Genomic DNA, 19,443 nt, shown 5'->3' with positions numbered 1-19,443 from the left:
ATCCTCAAGCATTCAAAAATGCTGCGTCAGGTCCCTCAAAATCATGAGATGATCTATTTATTTGTGTTCTGATTTTTGAGCCTCTAGAGTTCACATTTTCAAGCCTTGCTCTGCAACTATGAAGGCTACAAACTTTTTTTTTTTTTTTTTTAATTAAAGTTGAGATTCTCTCAGGATCACTTGATTTTAGGAACTGGAACTTTAAGTAAAACTTCAAATTGTCACGAGAGTTGGCACCAAGGCAGGGCTCCATCTGAAGGCAAATGAATGGCCCTGGTACTCCAAGGCAATATGCATAACGGCGTCCATCAGAAAAAAGATGAATGGGAGACAAATGAAGACAGCTGTTGATGATGTGAAGGCTGATTTTGGGAAAAAAATCAGTATCTTCACTGTGAGTGTTGTCTGAATAAGAACTGCAGGGCTGAGCCCTTGCTGCCTTTATTTTTAACCATGATTAGATAACCTTAACCCGCCCTTGCTTACTTTCAGTGGGTGTTTTGCAAGAAAAAGTCAGATCGGGCTCTCTGTCTTAAATGTCCATTGTGTTGAATGCACCGTTAATAAGTTTAGTGTTGACAGAGCTTATAAAATCTTCAAAGCAAAACCTCATTTTACAAAACAAAACCAGGCCTTCATCTGGCAGTAATGTGAGAGGAGCTGTAATTATAGATTTAAAACAATGCTGACTCACCGACAGCAGAGGGATTTTGAAGCCAAGATGCCCAAAATGAAAACTTGAGAGAGCCATCCTGACCTGAGGAGGGATTAACTCCTATAGCATCAACCGCTGAGTATATGCAGGTTGGTAAACTGAGAGGACTTGAATACAGAAAACAAATAAGGTGTCACTGAATATGTGGCTACAAGGGCTTGCAGTCTGAGCACTGACCATCCAGCAAAGCTAATGTTTTAATTTGCAGCTCAAATCCACTAAAAGTAAATAGGACTTGGGTGTGTAAGAGAACTTCACCTTTCTGAAAATTCCAGCCCATGTTCTCATCCTCACAGGCTATAAGCAAAGAGTTGGATTCTCTGCTGGGGTAAATTGGCATAGCTCCATTGACTTAATGCTAGAGTATCAATGCCAGTTACGCCAGCTCGGAACCTGGCCCTAACTCTGTTATCCCTGCTTTAAGCATAGTTTAACTCTGCAGTGGCCAAATAGGGTCTAACTTCCTGGCTTTCTGGCCTGGTCAGCGCCTTCTGTTGAAATCATTACATCATGCATGGCCTCTTATATCACACCTCTGTGAAGTTTCATGCTAATGTTGTGTCATCGTATGTTTATGTATTGCCTCACATTAATGACCTTTGGTAGGGTTGGACTGTAACCAGGATGAATTTGACAGTTATTCAGTGGGTGATCGGCTCTGTACCAGTGTTATGCAAGTGCTAACCAGTAATAATACACTGAAATGTCATGCCTTTCCCCTTGGACTTATCAGTGCAACATCCTGATGTTTCATTTTCATACAGCACTCGGTCACCATGGTGACAGACACCTTAGCAACACGTGTGGGAGATGTTGGGATTCACACACATCACTATACAGGGATACATGAGTGTTTTCCTGCAAGGCAAATAGCAGACACAGCCATATCAGATCAGCTGCCAGAATGCACTAGTGCTGACGAGCGTCACAAAATAATGCCTGGATTGTGCATCCTTTCCTTGTGCAGCCCTGTGAAATCATGAGTTCACATGTGCGATCAGGTGCTCACGCGTTTGAGAAGCAGATGCACAGACTGGCCCTGATAATGCACTTGTGGTTGAGTTAGGAGCAGATCGGTAGATGGCTCGTCTCTGTTAAATGCCAGGTAGGGCCAGATCCTTAGCTGGGGTAAAGAGACATAGACCTGTTGAAGTCAGCAGAGCTTTGCCATGCAGCTACACCCGTTGAGGATCTGACCGTGAAGCTGTGACGGCCAGAATCTCTTCTCAATTTGACAGGAAGCCGAGCTGGAGCGCCTGGAGAGGGAATTTGCAATTCAGTCGCAGATCACTGAGGCTGCTCGGCGCCTGGCCAGTGACCCCAACGTCAGCAAAAAGCTGAAGAAACAAAGGAAAACCTCCTATCTCAATGCCCTAAAGAAACTGCAGGAGATTGAAAACGCCATCAACGAGTACCGCATCAAATCTGGAAAGAAGCCAACTCAGAGAGCCTCCCTGATCATAGACGGTAAGGGCGCGTCAGGGCCTGGTGCTTAGCTCTAAGGCCTCGACACAAGGAGTGAATTTCACCCCCACTGAGCAAGAAGTAGGAATAGGACCCAGGAGTCCTGATGCCCAAAGCCCTGGTCTAGCGTGTAGCTCAGTAATGCTCCTCTCCCTCTACTGGACTCTGAGTCTGTGTATTTTACCATCTCTGGCTGGCATGGGACTTGAGTGGTGCCGAGATGCTGTGCTGGCTCAGAGCACATGGGTAAATTTCAGGCTATGTGCACATAATCAAGGCCCTTAACCCGTCTATGGTTCAGTGTACCCACCTGTAAAATGGGTTTAGCAATACTTTTGCCAGCTTAGTTAATATTAGTAAAGCTGCTTAAGATCCTTGGCCAAGAGACATTATATTAAATCCAGTGGATTCTGACACTTTCTGGGACCTCCGTGACTTCAGCACCACCACGCTCCCCTGTCCACCAGCAATAGCTAGAGTTTGGGTGTAAGAGGGAGCTCAGGGCTGAGGCAGGGGATTGGGATGCAGGTGGAGGTGATGGCTCTGGGCAGCGCACATCTCAGTAGTGGGAGGGGAGGCTCCTCCAGAAGTGGCAACATGTCCATCAGCTCTGCATGCTGCCTCTGCCCGGAGGTGCTGCCCCCATGGCTCCCATTGGCCGCAGTTCCCAGCCAATGGGAGCTGTGAAGCCTGTGCTCTGGGTGGCCATTTCCAGGAGCCAGATGGGGAGCCTGCCAGATCCCCCCCCCCCTTCCCAGCACCACCAGAAGTTTTGGGCTGTGCATCCGCCTCAAAGAGCTCTGGGCTGCCCCACAGTACCCACGTTTTAATCAAGGGTATATGGTATAAGTCACGGACCGGTCATGAGCTGTGACTTTTTGTTTGCTGTCCATGGCCTGTTCATGACTTTTTTTACTAAAACTACCCGTGATTGAAATGTAGTCGTAATTATCATCAGCATCACGTTTGTTTACATAAGCAGACTCCTGGGGACGCTTGCTATGGTTTACACAATTTTTTAAAAGTAATTTCTAGTAACCTCCTTCAAAGCCTGAAAACAGAGTCCCCGTCCCTTTCCATGCGCCAAGCAGAGATTTTTCTCTTCCTGTTTATAAACCAGAGCTGAGATTATCAGCCCTTCTCTCGCTTCCTTATTTGTAGCCCAGCTGCATTTTGCTGCCCTGAAAGCATTTTGAGTTCCTGTCCGCTCACTGGCAGGGCATGTCAAGCCACAGATGCAAATACCAGGGAGATGTGTATGTCAGAACACTTCTGGCAAAAGGAGTGGGGTGCTGGTTCCTTTGTTGCGTCAGAGGGCGCTCGCAGTATTGTACAATCATAGCATCTTGCATTTGTTTTTATTTGGCAACCAAATGGTAACTTTATAAGGCTTGAGGGGGTCAGATCCTGAGGCCATTATGGCCTGATCCTCCATTGACTTTAATGGAGTTATGTCATTTTACACTCTCTGGGGATTTGAACTCTCAGTTTTGACTCAGTGCTACTACCCACTGAAATGGGAGTTGGAGGCACTCAGCAACTGCCAAGAGGAAGCTGAGCATGTCAAGGGAGCCGGCCTAGAGTTTTCACTCAGTCTTTCTTCTGCGTTGCCTGAGTAAGGACTGCGTAAGCTGGCCTGTATTCATAGAAATCGTGCTGCTTCTTGGCAGTGTGGAGAGCAAGGGACGACTGTATTCTATGAACGGGGGAAGATTCTGTGGAGATTCAATGTGGAGCCACTGTGATACAAACATCCCTTTAATTATTTTTGTTCTCCTCCTCAGAAGGAAACATCGCCAGTGAGGATAGCTCCCTCTCAGATGCCCTTGTTCTTGAGGACGGTACGTTGTCCATTTCAGACCTTAGAAACCTAGCATGGTAAAGGGAAGTAGGACATCTGCATCCCCTTGAAAACGGAGGAGATCCCCAGTATGCAGCATGCTTGGTTCATTTCACAGACACACAGGGCAGGTACAGTAATATGGTTTATTGACCCAACTTCTCTTGGCAAGAGAGACAAGCTTTCAAGCTTACCCAGAGCTCTTCCTCTGTGTAGGCTGGGAAGCTTGTCTCTCTCAGCAATGGAAGTTGGCCCAATAAAAGATATTACCTCACCCCCTTTGTCTGTCTAATATCCTGGGGCCAGCACAGTTAGAACACCACCACCGTTGCCATTTCAGACACCAACCATCTTCCATCAACCTCTCTGAAAGTTTTGTCAGTTATATGTATAAAATACAGATGCAGAAATAAGTGTGTACTCTGTAGGAAAAGGCTCATAGAGATTGTAATAATTCCACAACCCCCTAAGACACCCAAATTAGTTGTATATGGCATATGACTCACACTAAAGGGCCTGATTTTCAGGGATGTTGAGCGTCAGAGCTCCCCCTATTTTATAGATTATTCAGACCAGAAAGGACCAATAGGATGCTTTGTTGACCTCCTACGTAACACAGACTTTAGAATATCACCCTGAGATTCCTTTATTAAGTTGCACTAAGGAAATGTAGCTCAACTGTTGCAGATCAGGGACCCCTGAGTCAAAGACCAAAATTTTATGTGCAACCCTCTCTCTTACATTTTTTACTTTTTCACGGTAACTGAACCCACAAGATACATAGGCTGGAGGAAGGAGCCTGTTTAACTGGGGTATGTTTTTCAGGAGGTTGACAGCGAATCCTTGACCTTGAAGTGGGGGAAGGGTGTGCAGAAGGGTGGGGGAAGAGTGGAGGTGTGTGTGTGAAAAAGTTTGCCAGCACAAACATGAAAGCAGCAGAGCTCTAACGCACATGGATCTGGACGAGTTTTATTTTCTTTACTTTGGATCGAAACTTCTATTACTGCACATGACCACCCTTCCAGTTGAGAAACACTGACCTAGAGCGTCAGCAGAAGCTCTTCTGAAAATCAGGCCCTAAGTTCATTACCATATAATGCATGCACTGGAAAAGCGTCTCTGACGCATTGTAGCCAAGTGGTGATCTTGGGTATGCTGGGGGAAAGCCACACTGCAGCTAGGTGTCCTTCAAAAGCATCAGCTGCTCTCCTTGTTTCTCTTTGCAGAGGATTCTCAGGTTACCAGCACAATATCCCCCTTACAGTCACCTCACAAAGGACTCCCGCCCCGGCCGCCCCTGCATAACAGACCCCCGCCTCCACAGTCCTTGGAAGGACTCAGACAAATGCACTACCACCGGAATGACTATGACAAGTCCCCTATCAAGCCCAAGATGTGGAGTGAGTCATCCCTGGACGAACCCTACGAAAAGGTCAAGAAACGATCCTCACACAGTCACTCCAGGTGAGTCAGACACTCAGAGAACACTGGCTACACAAACATCCTCCCTTTTGAGGATGCCCATTTGGTACGGTAAGGGCAGGTTTTTCTGGTAATGGCGTATATGGTGGAGAGGCTGCCTTTAACCTGAGCTACATAACAAAAGCGCATCCCTGATCTCACAGCACACATAGACTCACTCGAATGCTATTTAGCTCTTTTGGTAAATCCTTACACCACAGACGATAGTAGTAGCTATAACCACACAAGTGCTGGCCCATATCGGATCATTTTAAAAGCTAACTGGAGAGGACGGACAACAGCCTCTCACTGATACGTCTGCTGCGCTTGTGTTTGAACAGTTGTTACTGCAAAAAGCAATTCAGACCAGCTGTGTGCGTGGCACTCCATTCACTGCAGCAGGATCGGCTTGTGTGTAGCTGAGACCTGAATTTGTCCCACAGACTCAAACGCCTGGGTGCAGAGCGTTTCTGTCTGATGCGTGAAACGCAGCGTTTGCTTTGCAGCAGTCACAAGCGGTTCCCCAGCACAGGAAGCTGTGCAGAGGCTGGAGGGAGCAACTCTCTGCAAAATAGCCCCATCAGGAGCCTCCCGCATTGGAACTCCCAGTCCACCATGCCATCTACACCAGATCTACGGGTACGCAGTCCACATTATGTCCATTCCACTAGGTAAGTCCTGCCGCTCCCAGAACAACTTGCCTCACTTCGTTGCTGCACAAGTATTTGTTGTTGTCATACTTCAAAGACAGAGGCCTGGATTCAGGAGGTCTGTCCTCAGTGGGGATTCGTTCCTGAATCAGGGCTTGAATCCTCTGCTTAGTCAATTTTAGTTCCTTCAAATAAAAACTAAGTCCTGTGGGTGTTCTACAAAGGTTCTGACCGTTCATGGGCATTACAACCGCCAAGCCCCTCTTTGAAAGCGACAAGGGATTAATAGCAGCGTTCAAGTGAAGTGCAAGGTTAGGGAATTACCCTTCCCGTTTGGATACGAAAGGTTGGGTAGTGTTACACTGCTGCAGCAGTGAACTATGTATGCAGAAAGGCCGTGGGACCAAGTAGAGGTGGGACTAATTGGGCACATGGTTTCGTTTCTGTTCCTTGAGTGGCTGACAAACTTTTTAAGGGGATGAGCCTATTCAGCGTAAAGACCACACCGGTGTGGGCAAGAGTAAACACCCTTCGACACATGCAAACTCAGGTGCTCGCATGGAAGGACAGTCACATTGTGACACTCTTAAGCCCAAAAGCCAATCAAGAGACCAGCAAAGTGTAGCTGATTTAATAAAAGGGTTTCTTCAGATGAAGGAGGAGCAAACAAGAGTCACTCGGGGGGCAAGGGGGAGGAGGGAAGGGTGCTGCATAAGCCACCCTCCATGCCCCAGTTTCACAGTAAGCATGAGGAAAGGCCTGCAGAGCTTTCAAAGCTACTTGACAGCACGGGCCGTGCACCTCACGTGCAAAGCAGCAGGGAAGGGGCACAGCAGCCGAAGAACAGAAACCAGAGGCAGGGTTTGCACAGATCGACAGCTCCCCCGCGGACGGTGCCCTTTGCACCTCTTGTGCCCAATAGCTGGGATTGCCTAGGGAGGCGGCTAGTGGAAAGCCGTGTTGTAAGACCTCCGTGCCCGCCCCCCCCCCGGGTGCCGCAGAAACAGGGTGCCTTACTGACTCCAGATAGGCTGGGGAGGAGCCAGAGCATCCTCAGTATTTGCACCTAGTGGCCCCAAATTCCCACACAAGGAATGTGGGAGGGGAGTTGGCTGCGATTCTCAATCTACAGCAATCAAAGCTGCAGCCCCACGAGCTGCCTGTGGAGGCCCAAGCCCATCCCGCTGCTTAGGTTCCCTCCATAAAGCCCACTGGCTGGGGCTTTGGGCAGGGATGTGGGACGTTCACCCCAGATGGGTGCGCCAGCTGCAGTTCCTGCAGTAATATGCCTGCTTGGAATGCCCCCCTTCTGCCAGGGCCTGAGCACCCCCAGCGCCCCTTGGAATTGGTGGGAGTTGGGAGCACCCAGCACCTCTTGGGCTGTAGCTGTGTGTGTCCGCGCTGATTGGAACATGCTGCGTTGGCATGAAGTGCTCAGACAAGACCCTATGTGCTTTGTTAACCACGCAGACCTAACCCCTTTCTTCCTGACACCTGCAGGTCAGTAGACATCAGCCCGACAAGACTCCACAGTTTAGCTCAGCACTTTAGACACAGGAGCTCCAGCTTAGAGTCCCAAGGCAAGCTCCTTGGGTCAGAGAATGAGACGGGGAGCCCCGATTTCTACACCCCAAGGACTCGTAGCAGTAATGGCTCTGACCCCATGGATGACTGCTCTTCCTGCACCAGCCACTCCAGCTCTGAGCACTACTACCCCGCTCAGATGAACCCCAACTACTCCACCCTGGCCGAGGATTCCCCCTCGAAAGCCAGAGAGCGGCAGAGGCAAAGGCACAAATCTGCGGGAAACCTGGTCTCCTCTAATTCAGGGAGCATGCCCAACCTGGCCGCACGGAACGGAACGGGGCATCACGGCGTCTATCTGCACAGCCAGAGCCAGCCTTCCTCTCAGTACAGGATCAAAGAGTACCCCCTGTACATCGAAGGCAGCTCCACGCCCGTAGTGGTACGCAGCCTGGAGAACGACCAGGAGGGACACTACAGTGTGAAAGCACAATTCAAAACCTCCAACTCCTACACGGCAGGGGGAATGTTTAAAGAGAACTGGCACGGGGACGAAGTAGACTCTGTAAGACTGACCCCTTCCCGTTCTCAGATCATAAGGACTCCATCTCTGGGCAGAGAGGGCCATGAGAAGGGCTCGGGCAGGACTGCCGTATCAGACGAACTCCGGCTGTGGTACCAGCGGTCCACAGCCTCCCACAAGGAGCACAGCCGCCTGTCGCACACGAGCTCCACCTCCTCGGACAGCAGCTCCCAGTACAGCACATCTTCTCAGAGCACCTTTGTGGCGCACAGCAGGGTAACGAGGATGCCTCAAATGTGTAAAGCAACATCAGGTGAGAGGCCACCCAAGGGGCAGCACATCCAAGCTGGTGCTCACCTGTTTAATGACTGCAGTGCGTTTGCATTTTGGTAATTAATGAATTAAATCAGAGCAGCCTGTGTAAACAGCCCAGTGTCCAGCGCCAGGATGTAGGGTGGTGGGTTTAGCACAGCGTGAACGTTATCACTGTGTCTCCTCAGATGAGAGTTTTTCCTAGGGCTCATTTGTTGTGAACGACTTCTTTAGAGGGCTAGAAGAAAGATCCCCACAGCCTGAGCCAAAGCCTCCAGAAATCTTGGTAATGTTTCCATTAACTTCCATGGGCTTTGGATCTGGCCTGTAGAGTGGTAGCAGAGAGAAACCCCATTAGTGGGAGCTGATTAGGTTTGTCGCTGTGGGCAGGGTCCATTAAAGTGAGCAATATGGAACAACAGAACACAACTCGAGAACCTGATTTTCCCAGTAAATACATAGAAGAGTAAGGCATTTAACTCGTGTTCCATTAAGAACATAAGAATATCGGGTATGGCCAAAAAAATCCTTAAAATAAAGAGCAAGTGGCCCCACTAAAAAGACTTATTTGAAGGGGGTGAGATCCTTGATTCATACAGTACCTTCAGTACAACCACTAGAGGTGATCCCCCTCCCCTTCCCCCCGGGGGAATCTTGTAAGCTCTATAAAGTCAGGGCCATGTCTTTGCACAGCGCCTATTCAGTGGCGCCCCGTCCTGTTTGGGCCTCTGGCCGCTCCTGTAATATTCCTGTTGAATAACAGCAGGGCCTTGCAGCTGTTCAGAGATTGTGCTACATTTCCCTGATGTGAGACGAACTAGTTTAACATTCGATACATCTTTGCCATCCCCTCTCGTTCGAGTACGTCTGAGCAAGCCTGTATGCCAGTAAGGACTCACCTGAGGCTTTGCCAGAACCCATGAATCTAACCCAACGCTGCAAGAGCGAGGGAGTGATTGATTGGCAGCTGTTTCTACTGCATGGGCAGCACGTTGACAAGCTTCCCTCATTTCACTCCTATCCATGTGCCTCAGCCTTGACCTGAGGACACCACCTCATGGCCTGCTCACCCTGGGCGCCTCTGTTGCGATTGCCATCAAGGGTGACAATTAGTGGTGATGCTTATAAACAGGGCTCGCCGAACCACAGCAAGCCCTGCTCGCCAGCCGTAGTGTCCGGCAATCTGCACATGCGCAGATTGCCCGAACCTGGCTCTTCCAGATTGCAATCTACTCGCCACGGGTGGGTAGATTGTATTATTTGTCAAGCCCTGCTCATAAAGTGGTGCTCTTTGCTACTGAGAGCTGAACTGCTGACCCTCAGAGCACTGAGCAGCCGACAACGTTCATTCATGAGGAACCCTGGGCTGGGTTTGTCTGAGCTGATTTGATGGTAAAAAGGCTACAGTCCATTCCCACTCACCTGAGCCGCGCCAGCTCTCTTGTGCTGCAAACTTGTATGTAGCCCCTTTTTGATGGAAAGTTCAGCATCGCTTTGGCAGTTCTACCCCAAACAGAAGCAGTAAGTACCTAAACCGTCATTAACATGCTTGTTCTTTTGAGCTGTAGAGACTCCTATCGGTTCAGTTAGATGAGGCATCTTAGAAGGAAAACACTGATGATAAAACCAAACATCGTCTCAGTGGTTAGTTGCCCCAAATGTAAATCACTTTCACTGACCATGCCAATATGGACCAACCCTTGTTTTAAAAGCTGGAGCCCAGTTGTGATGATGGGATAATAATGACCCCAGGGGCCTTCACTTGTAAGGAACAGATTAGACTTTGCTTTTCTCTTCTTTTTGCATGTCATTTAATTGCTGTTAAAGAATTTAACAGCCTGTGGGAGAATGCTAATGAAACGCCTCGATCATTTTACTAGCCATTGCTCTAAAGTGGTTATTGGCCCTCAGTGTCCTTCAGAGATGATTGTGCTCCGGAGCGTATGTCTGATTTGGAGAGGTCTCTGTTCCAGGGATCTGAGTACTGGGATGGAATGACAAAAAGATTGAGCCCATGGGGTCAGGTGTTAAAGGATCAAAGGGCCCCGGGGGCAAGGGTGGGAGGCACTGGAGAGCAAGGGGCTGGGTTTGAGCCCCTTTGTATAATGAATATGCAAATAAAAGGTTTCCAGTCTGCCAAAATTTTGTGAATGGGTTTGCTCATATAAAAAGGGTACGTCTAGACTACAGGCTTTTCTCGACAGAAGTTGTCGACAAAGCTTCTGGCGGCAAAGAGTGTCTAGACTACATCCAGTTCTGTCAACAAAGCAAGCCGCTTTGTCGACATGACAGTGTAGATGCAAAGGACGGTGTAGATGCAATAACGCCTTCTGTTGACAGAACTCTTGTCGACAAAAGGCGTTATTCCTTGTTGAATGAGGTTTACAGCAGTCGACAAAACAACAGAGTTCTGTTGACGTTATGTCAACAGAACTCAGCAGCAGTGTAGACGCAGGTATAGTTCGTTGACTAAAGTCCACTTTTGTCGACAAAACCCTGTAGTCTAGACACACCCTAATAGACCCTTAAAGCAGAAATGCCCTTGTAAAACCACTACTGCTACTTTACAGTGTCTAGGTATTTTAGTGTCATTAATATAAAACTAAGTAAGATCAACCCACATTGGGATCCATGCTCGTGTTCACCGCAGCCAAATTTAAAAGAACATCTTTGGTCGCTGGGTTTTCTACAGCAAATGTTATACGTGTCCAGCTAGCAGCCCCTATATTTTACTAGGCCAGGATTCCTTATAGTCCCACAGTTGTCTGTGAAGGTTGGCTCTGCACCGTCATTTCCTTCATGTGAAGGGACAGTGGCACATCCACTGCTCTGGCTCTAGGGTGCTGAGGGTTCAAGTGGCAATAAAACATTGGTTTGTTTTCATGGTTTGAAGGACTATTTCCCATTCTTGGTTGCAGTGAGTTTGGTAGATGGGAAAGGGTCTTCAGCCCATATAATCTTACACAGTTGGAGGTTGGGTTGGGACAAAATTTTCCCCAGACATCTGAGCACAGAGCCAGTCATGTGCGTGCAGCAGAGGGAATTAGGAGTATGCTGGCCAGTCTCACAGCAGTTGTGCTGCTCAGGGTGTATGTGCAAAGAGCCATATGTAAGAGTGACGTTCCAACTCCTGGGCTGTGTTTAGTCACACCTCGATATCTAGCTCCTGCTCCAGTGAGCTGACGGCTCTGGAATTCCTTATCCCTGGTCTCCTTTTCTCACTGGCTGTTTTTCCCCTCAATTTTAGCTGCCTTACCTCACAGCCAGAGGAGTTCAACACCATCGAGTGAGCTAGCAGCTACACCACCAAGCAGTCCCCACCACATCGTAGCATGGCAGACCGGGTGAGTCTCTGGGGGTGGGGTAGGATAGAGGATTAACGTTCCCTCGTCTTTCACAATGTTCTCTAGCCACTCCAAAACCACCAAGCTGACTTCAACGTGCCAGAGTTGCCTTCGAGTATGAAATGTAGATTTGATTTCATCTTTAAATAGATCATCACAGTAGTTTTGACACTTGAGGGAGAGAATATCTTCTTGTACAGTTCTTCCGGATCTTGTTCTTGCAAGGAGAGGACACTGGTAAAGAATAGGTCTAGGCACAGGAACACACTCAGATACTCACTGACCTCCGCAGAGAATTTTCACGTAGCCATGGGGAAACCACTAATTTAGACTGGTCGTGCATTTGCATTTGTCTGTCTTCCACACACAGGCTACGTCTACACTGGCATGATTTTCCGGAAATGCTTTTAATGGAAAAGTTTTCTGTTAAAAGCATTTTCGAAAAAATCGCGTCTAGATTGGCAGGATGCTTTTCCGCAAAAGCACTTTTTGCGGAAAAGCGTCCGTGTCCAATCTAGACGCGGTTTTCCGCAAAAAAGCCCCGATCGCCGTTTTCGCAATCGGGGCTTTTTTGCAGAAAACAGTACTATGATGTCTACACTGGCCCCTTTGCACAAAAGTCTTTTGGAAAAAGACAAAATGGCAAATGTGACACCGTTTTTGCCCAAACGGGAGCAGCATAGTATTTCCGGAAAAGCACTGATGATTTTACATGAGATCTTCAGTGCTTTTCCGGAAATTCAAGTGGCCAGTGTAGAAAGCTGGCAAGTTTTTCTGCAAATGATTTTGCGGAAAAACTTGCCAGTCTAGACATAGCCACAGTGTATACTACAGTGCTAACGCGGAGCCAACCCAGTGGTGGGAAAATTTCTGTAAAAACTGTGTAGGCGCCACCTGTGGTCCCCATGTTGTATGTAGCACTTCTACTGATTTTTCTTTATGAATGTCATTGTAGTGGTCCAGCTTCTCAGACAGTAATGGAATCTTGCAGTGTAAACAAGGCGCAGGGTGCTTAACTATGGCAATTCATGCACACATCCAGAAGGCTGGTCAGAGGCATGGTTCAAGGGTTGTAAGCCAGATAAAACAGGGCCATTTTCTTGGATCTATCTAGCATCCCATATCCCAGAGCTTGATTCGCAGAATGTTTTGTTCTGTGAAGGCACTAGGAGAGTCTTCAGGGAACACTGTTTGAGAACTGTTGCCCTAGGGTTGCAGAGACCTTATACCATTTTTAACGGTCTTCTAGGAGTAGTGAACTAAGATGTGGTGGGCTTATGCCACAGTCATTGCAGGGCACAAACACTGCTGAATGTTGAAATTCTTACTCTAATCTATCTCTATGCCCACTCTGTTGTACCTAAATATTTGGTTTTGTGGGAGTAAAAAAAATACTTGCAGATAGTCCAGTATAAACAACAACATCCACATGTGGCATTTGGTTTTATGGCAGCAATAATCCAGAAGGCATTTAAGAGAAAATTGTGATTTAAAACAAAGATGGGGGCATAAAAACAGACTCTCAATCCCCAGACAAGTTCCTCTGCTTTTCAGCATGCTCAAATTCAGCATGCTTGGCCTCCAAACCCCCTATGAACAGGTGTGGGTTTGGGTTAGGTCCAAAACTCAAGTGGGTATTTTTATTGGTTCCAGTTCAAAAGAAGCCAACATATTGCAAGACTCCAATATATGGCAGAAATCTAGGGTTAAGAGCTGAGATTTGCCCCATTCAGGCTATCGCTCTGAGCCCAAACCATAGCCTTGATTCTGCCTCAACCCCCATTGTAATCACCTTCCTCAGGCACATCCCTATGATGAATACAATTAATATGATCTGAAACCACTTGAGAAGTCGCCTGTTTCAAGGCAGAACTCTGATTTTTTTTTCACTTTTTTCCATGCATCAGAACTTCTACTTCCAGCCTCACACAACAAAAAGACCAGGCCAGACCCTTGTGGGGTGGGAATGGGGCTCTGTAGATTTACATCACGTGAGGGTCTGGACCACCATCCCATGCAAAAAGGAATCAAATAGAAAATCCATTACTCGATTCATGCCTAGTTAAAATGACTCAACCATTAAGGGAACAAAATTTAAAAAGAGGCCATCACAGCAATACATGTTGATAATTCCCAGCATGACTCAAAGGTGCCTGACATGTTTTCTTATGTCACTAACTCTTTTGTCTTAAGGTGATTCATCAACTTGTTTTCCCACTGTGTTAATAAGCTCTTAACAATGTGTGTCATTTCTTTTCTTTAACATTTCCTCTTTACTGTTTCCTCCCTCTGCGCACTCCTTTGTTCAGAGAAGCAACAGACAACTCACCCACTATGGATGAGTCTCCAACTCACCAAAGTACTGATGAATAGAGGTATAGTAAGGGGATGTTTTATTCTTTCATCCCTTTTTCCTGTAGCGTGTGCTCTGCATATAACTGTTGACATCCCAGTATCCGTAAGGAGCAGGCATTTGGGTTGTATGGGCATTTGGATAGTGACAGCAAGAATTTGCTCAGCTCCTAGAAGAGCAAGTTTGGAAGCATTTGTAAAACTCGCCAGCATATGTGGGCGGCCCTTTCAGCAAATCTATAGCTCTTAGTTTTCCCTATGAAGATAAGTTTTGTGCCACTTGGGACAGGAATGCAAGTGGATAAGCACGGCCTGCCAAAGCACACTGGACAAAATGCTGGGGGATGTTTCTGTGGAGAGGAAGGATGGTTTAAGTCTCAGGAGACCAAAGTTCATTCCCCAGCTTAGCCATAGGCTTCCTGTGCAGTCTTAGAGGCAATTTATTGGAATCTGCGTTGTCCCTTCATGCCAAGAGTTATTTTCAAGAGTGCTAAGAAAATAAAATCTAAACAACAAATTGATCAACTAAACAGTTATAAGTCACCAAGGCTACGTCTAAACTGGCAGCTTCTTGCCTAAGAACTTTTGCGCAAAAAAGCTCTGATGGCCATTTAAACCATAGGGCTTTCTTGCGCAAGAAATTCATGTCGCCTGTCTACAGTGGCCTCTTGCGCAAGAAAACTACATTCCTGTGGTATGTAACCCATCATTTAAATCAGCCTCCATATTGATGACTGGAGGATGGCAAATGTGACACCAATTTTTAAAAAAAGGCTCCAGAGGTGAACCTGGCAATTACTGGTGAATAGGCCAAATGATTTGAAGTTTCAGTAAAGAACAGAATGATCAGACACAAAGAGGAGCATGATTTGTTGAGAGAGTGTCACTATGGTTTTTGTAAATGGAAATCATGCCTCGCCCATTTAGCAGAATTCTTTGAGGGGTTAACAAAACGTGGACAAAGGTGATCTAGGCGATAGAGCGTACTTAGATTTTCAGAAAGCCTTTGAAAAGGACCTTCACTAAATACTCTTAAGTAAACTGTCATAGGCTGACATCTCATGGACAGGTTAACCATTACAAGGTAGGCATAAATAGTTTTCAGAATTGAGAGTTAATAGTGGAGTCCTGTGGGGTCTTGTAGTGGGACCAGTGATTTCAATATAATTATAAATCATCTGGAAAAAGGAGTAAAGAGTGAGGTGGCAAAATTTGCAGATTATACAAAACTACGCAAGATATAAATCCAAAGCTGAATGCAAAGAGTTACAAAGGGATTGCCACAAAACTCGGTGACTATGCAACAAAATAACAGATGAAATTCAGTGTTGATAAATGTAAAGTCATACACATTGGAAAACAATCCCAACTATACATATAAAATCACATGGTCTAAAAAGCCAACAGACTGTTTGGAATCATTAAGAAAGGGATAGATAACACAGAAAATACCGTATTGCCTTTGCATTAATTCATGGTATGCCTATGCTCAGGTCACCAAAGTCATTGTCCTCACACAACCACACAACGGCCCTTAATTCTGTAAGGCTAGCATGAACCTCATTTTTTAAATCACTGATTGAAAAAAAAAGCCCTCAGGCAGTCTTGCTGCTAGTGTCCTGGCCTATCCTGTTCAAATGACTTCCAAGGCCCACTTGTTGTCACATTTCAATAGCTATGCTTAAGGTGTGCACAGAAGCATTGAGATGACAACACAGGTCCTTTCAACCTCCTTTGTGTCAGTCACTAAAAAAACCCAAGGTTTTATTCCCCCGTATTGGTGACCAACCCTGCCCCCTAGTCAGAGGGCGAAAAAGCATTCTGGAGAATCACTCTAAGGCTATGTCTACACTGCCCTTCTCTTGCAGAAAAACATATGCAAATGAGCAGGGTTAGACAAATTATACAGTCTACGAACCCGGAAGAACCTGGATCTGGCGATCTGCGCATGCGAATATCGCTGGACAGTGCGGTTCAGCGAGCCCTGCAAATGACACTAAGCATGGAATATCACCATGCCTCATTTGCATAATTAATGAGCACCCGTTTTTGCTCGAGACATTTTTTTTCCAGAAAAATTGCTCTTGTGCAAGAGGGGTTTTTTTGCGCAACAAGGAGCCGTGTAGACAGCAAAAGCAAACACAGGTGCTCATTAATTATGCAAATGAGGCACAATGATATTTCACACAGGCTCATTTGCATATATTTTTCCACAAAAAGGCTATAGTGTAGACATAGCCTAAGGGAAAACCACCTACATACAGGACCCACTACTAGAATGTATCAAGGTGCATGTGTGTATCTACAGCAAATACACTCACACTTTATGCACTGGTAGAAAGGGTTCTTTCTTTAGACACTCCTCCGTCATCTCATTTAGGGAAGAATGCCTGTAGAAACAAGCATTCCTGCATGTGTGTTTGTACTAGACATGACTCATCTTTTCAGCTATCAGTCATGTCAGAAGCACCGATGGGAGCAGGTGCTACTGGCCAGACGTTTGTCTTGCTCTCCAAAGAGGGACAGTAAGATGGCTTTACAATTCTGTACATTCTATTGTGAGGAAGGGCCAAGAAATGTCATTTGAACTCAGTTTTGTCCAGATAAATTAGCCTAACCCAAACTGGCCTGTAGAGATCTGAATGAGAACTGTTCACCTAGCAGTGCTTCCATGGAGGTGAGCTGCTCTGGAGAGGACTACTTGGGTGGGTCTTTCCTGCTGAATCTGCCCCAGTTGCCAGCTCTGTGATTGTATAGAAAACCAACGTTACAAAGTGCTAAAGAGCATGCTGCATTTTCTTTACTTTCCCATTCCTGTCCCATGGTGGTGTGTCTATGGTTGAATTTTTGCATGAACTCTTGCTGTAGCATTCATTCTAACGGTAATCTCCTTTCTTCTGTAGGAGCTACAATGATAGCTGTTTCCTGGATTCTCCCCTCTATCCAGAACTAGCAGATGTCCAGTGGTATGGACAGGAAAAAGCCAAGCCTGGGACTCTAGTGTGAACCCCTGACCTCAATCTGATCACATCAATGCCATTCTGAGATCACCTCACTGCCTCTCATTTGCCTTACCCAGATGCACTGTTGCCCGGCACCAGCTTCAACTCTAAGCACTTTTCTCTAAATGTGATTACAGACGCCACTACAGATACTGGCCCCAGGATGCAGCTGCAACCACCAATGGATAGCAGTGTTTCAAACTAGATTGCCACGGACTGACATACAACTCCCATAGCCCAAACCAGCCATGGGGTGGGCACAACATAGATGACTATGTTAACAGCCAGATGGCAGGGGCTTATTCCTTTTAAATACTGAAAGCCTTTCGAGGTATAAATACAATCGTATTGGTCTGTGGCCTGGGAAAATAGTAACAGTTCTACAACTTGAAATCTGAAGCCACCAGAACATTAGTTAAGTGGCTAAGAGCGCGGTTGTGAACAACATCCTTGACTCCTGGAGTATTTATTTGGAGTAATGAAAAGCTCCTCTTGCTTCAGGGATGTCAGAATATTACAATCAGTTCAGTGCTGCCAAGATCGCAGAATTACCAGGAAAGCATGGGCAGCATCAGTTTAAATTAGCCCGTTTCCTACAATTTGGAAACTTTTTTTAATTCCTTCCTCACGTTAAGCCCTTCCAAAAATTAAACCAGTAACACTAACAACCCACTGGGATGAAGAAACACCAGAGCTCTGGGCTGGTATTGTAAAATCACTCTTGAAAAGCTGCTGTTAAACTGGACAGACACAAAGGTTGACAAGGGGGGTATTAGCGAAAGCAGAGGCAAGTACTGCTATTCTTAGCATCTGTGGCTGGCACAGGCTAACGACCAATACAGCCAGGTTTTGTTTAGTTTTTTTTTTTTTTAAACATAAGGTGAAAAATCGCCAAACGCCGTTCTATGAATAGAAATAACCATTACATGATATCCTAATTATGCACAAAGTATTTAACGTGAAATCAAAGGAAAGCACATTAATCAACATGGGAAAGCCACATTAGCATAACGGTTCAGACTATTACGCTTCTGGTAGTGCCAATGTAGCAAAGGGCTCATCACCAAAGTATTGCTATACACGGGACCCCACTAGGTTGTAAATCAGAAGCGGGGGTTCAGTAGTGTTGTCTACTAACCAGCTGTCAGTAAATTTTTCAGATTGCAAGAAGGGACCATAATAAATAAAAGCTAATGAATGAGTAACCTTGATGCATTCGACACAGACTCTAGTTTTTCTACTGATACCAAAAGGAAACACACAAGAGAGCCGTGACAGGAGCTGCAAGTTTACATGTACTTTGGAGCAATGCTATAAATGTCAAGCCATCAAACTTCAAAAGGCCTCAAAGACACTTTTGTACTGAACTCGTGCACAAGCTAGGTGGGTGTTGAAGCTGGCACGTCTAGTCTTCACTACGGTGCTATGCTGTTTTTTATTGCCACTAGGTGGGGTGGGGTTCTCTCCCCATTTGTGCATGCAGATGATGATTTCCTATGGGAAAGGCAATTAAAGACATGGCTGTAGGGGGTTACTTTGTGAAAAGCAGAAACTGACATTAGCTTTAGGTTAAAGAAATAAAGTGCGTGTGCGTGTGTGTGTGTGTGTTCTAAGAATAACGCTAGTCTACCAGACCAGAAGGGCAGGAAATTTAAAACTAAACTTAGGGGCTGCCACAGCTTTTTTTGTGTAATTAATAGCATCACTGGAATACTGTTTTGCTGGAAGCTTTTAAGAGCACAGATTTCCTATATCTAGGCTTGGAAAGATTAGGGGTATGGGGTTTTTCCTGTGTTTTCCTACATTGCTTATGTGTATTGACTTATTTAATATGCTGCCCTTACCTGCTACCTTGCAGTCTCCCAATACACCTGTGAGCTATTTATTGTAGGAACTGTGGCTGGGAAGAAGTGAGGCACGGGAAGGTTATCTGACTTGCTCAAGACATGGACTGCAGATCTAACTTTAGGTGTTAACTATAAAAATTACCTCTCCATAGCGCTGACAAATTTTTGCCCTGCAGGAAATTTAAAAAGCTTCAATCTTGGTGTCCTTAGCCTCTGTTCGCCAGAAGCTGGCAATAGGATGGATCCACTTGATGAATACCTAGTCTATTCAGTCCATCTGAAGCACCTGCCATTGAACACTTTTAGAAGACAGGATACTGAGCTAGATGGACCTTTGGTCAGACTCAGTATGGACCAACATTACTAATCATTCCAAACCTAATGTCTGTGGAAGTCAAGAATCATTAGA

General features: G+C 46.2%; 1 protein-coding gene across 10 annotated transcripts in view; it reads left to right on the top strand.

Moving 5' to 3' along the window:
- FRMD4A (FERM domain containing 4A) overlaps window positions 1–18,398 on the top strand; it is a 436,582-nt gene extending 418,184 nt beyond the window's left edge. For 5 of the 10 annotated variants that reach the window (XM_075926048.2, XM_075926044.2, XM_075926043.2 and 2 more), the window contains exons 17-23: window positions 1,954–2,182; window positions 3,964–4,020; window positions 5,246–5,483; window positions 5,924–6,151; window positions 7,631–8,490; window positions 11,737–11,833; window positions 17,089–18,398. In XM_075926048.2, coding sequence (XP_075782163.2) covers window positions 1,954–2,182; window positions 3,964–4,020; window positions 5,246–5,483; window positions 5,924–6,151; window positions 7,631–8,490; window positions 11,737–11,833; window positions 17,089–17,191 — 1,812 coding nt within the window. In that variant the 3' untranslated portion in view covers window positions 17,192–18,398. The other 5 variants (XM_075926050.2, XM_075926042.2, XM_075926068.2 and 2 more) reach the window with 3 other exon arrangements.
- The last annotated feature ends 1,045 nt before the right edge of the window (window positions 18,399–19,443 follow it).

The sequence above is a fragment of the Pelodiscus sinensis genome, chromosome 1, assembly GCF_052426305.1.
Source record: "Pelodiscus sinensis isolate ZL-2025 chromosome 1, ASM5242630v1, whole genome shotgun sequence".
NCBI lineage: Eukaryota > Metazoa > Chordata > Testudines > Trionychidae > Pelodiscus > Pelodiscus sinensis.
This window is presented reverse-complemented; position numbering and strand designations above follow the sequence as displayed.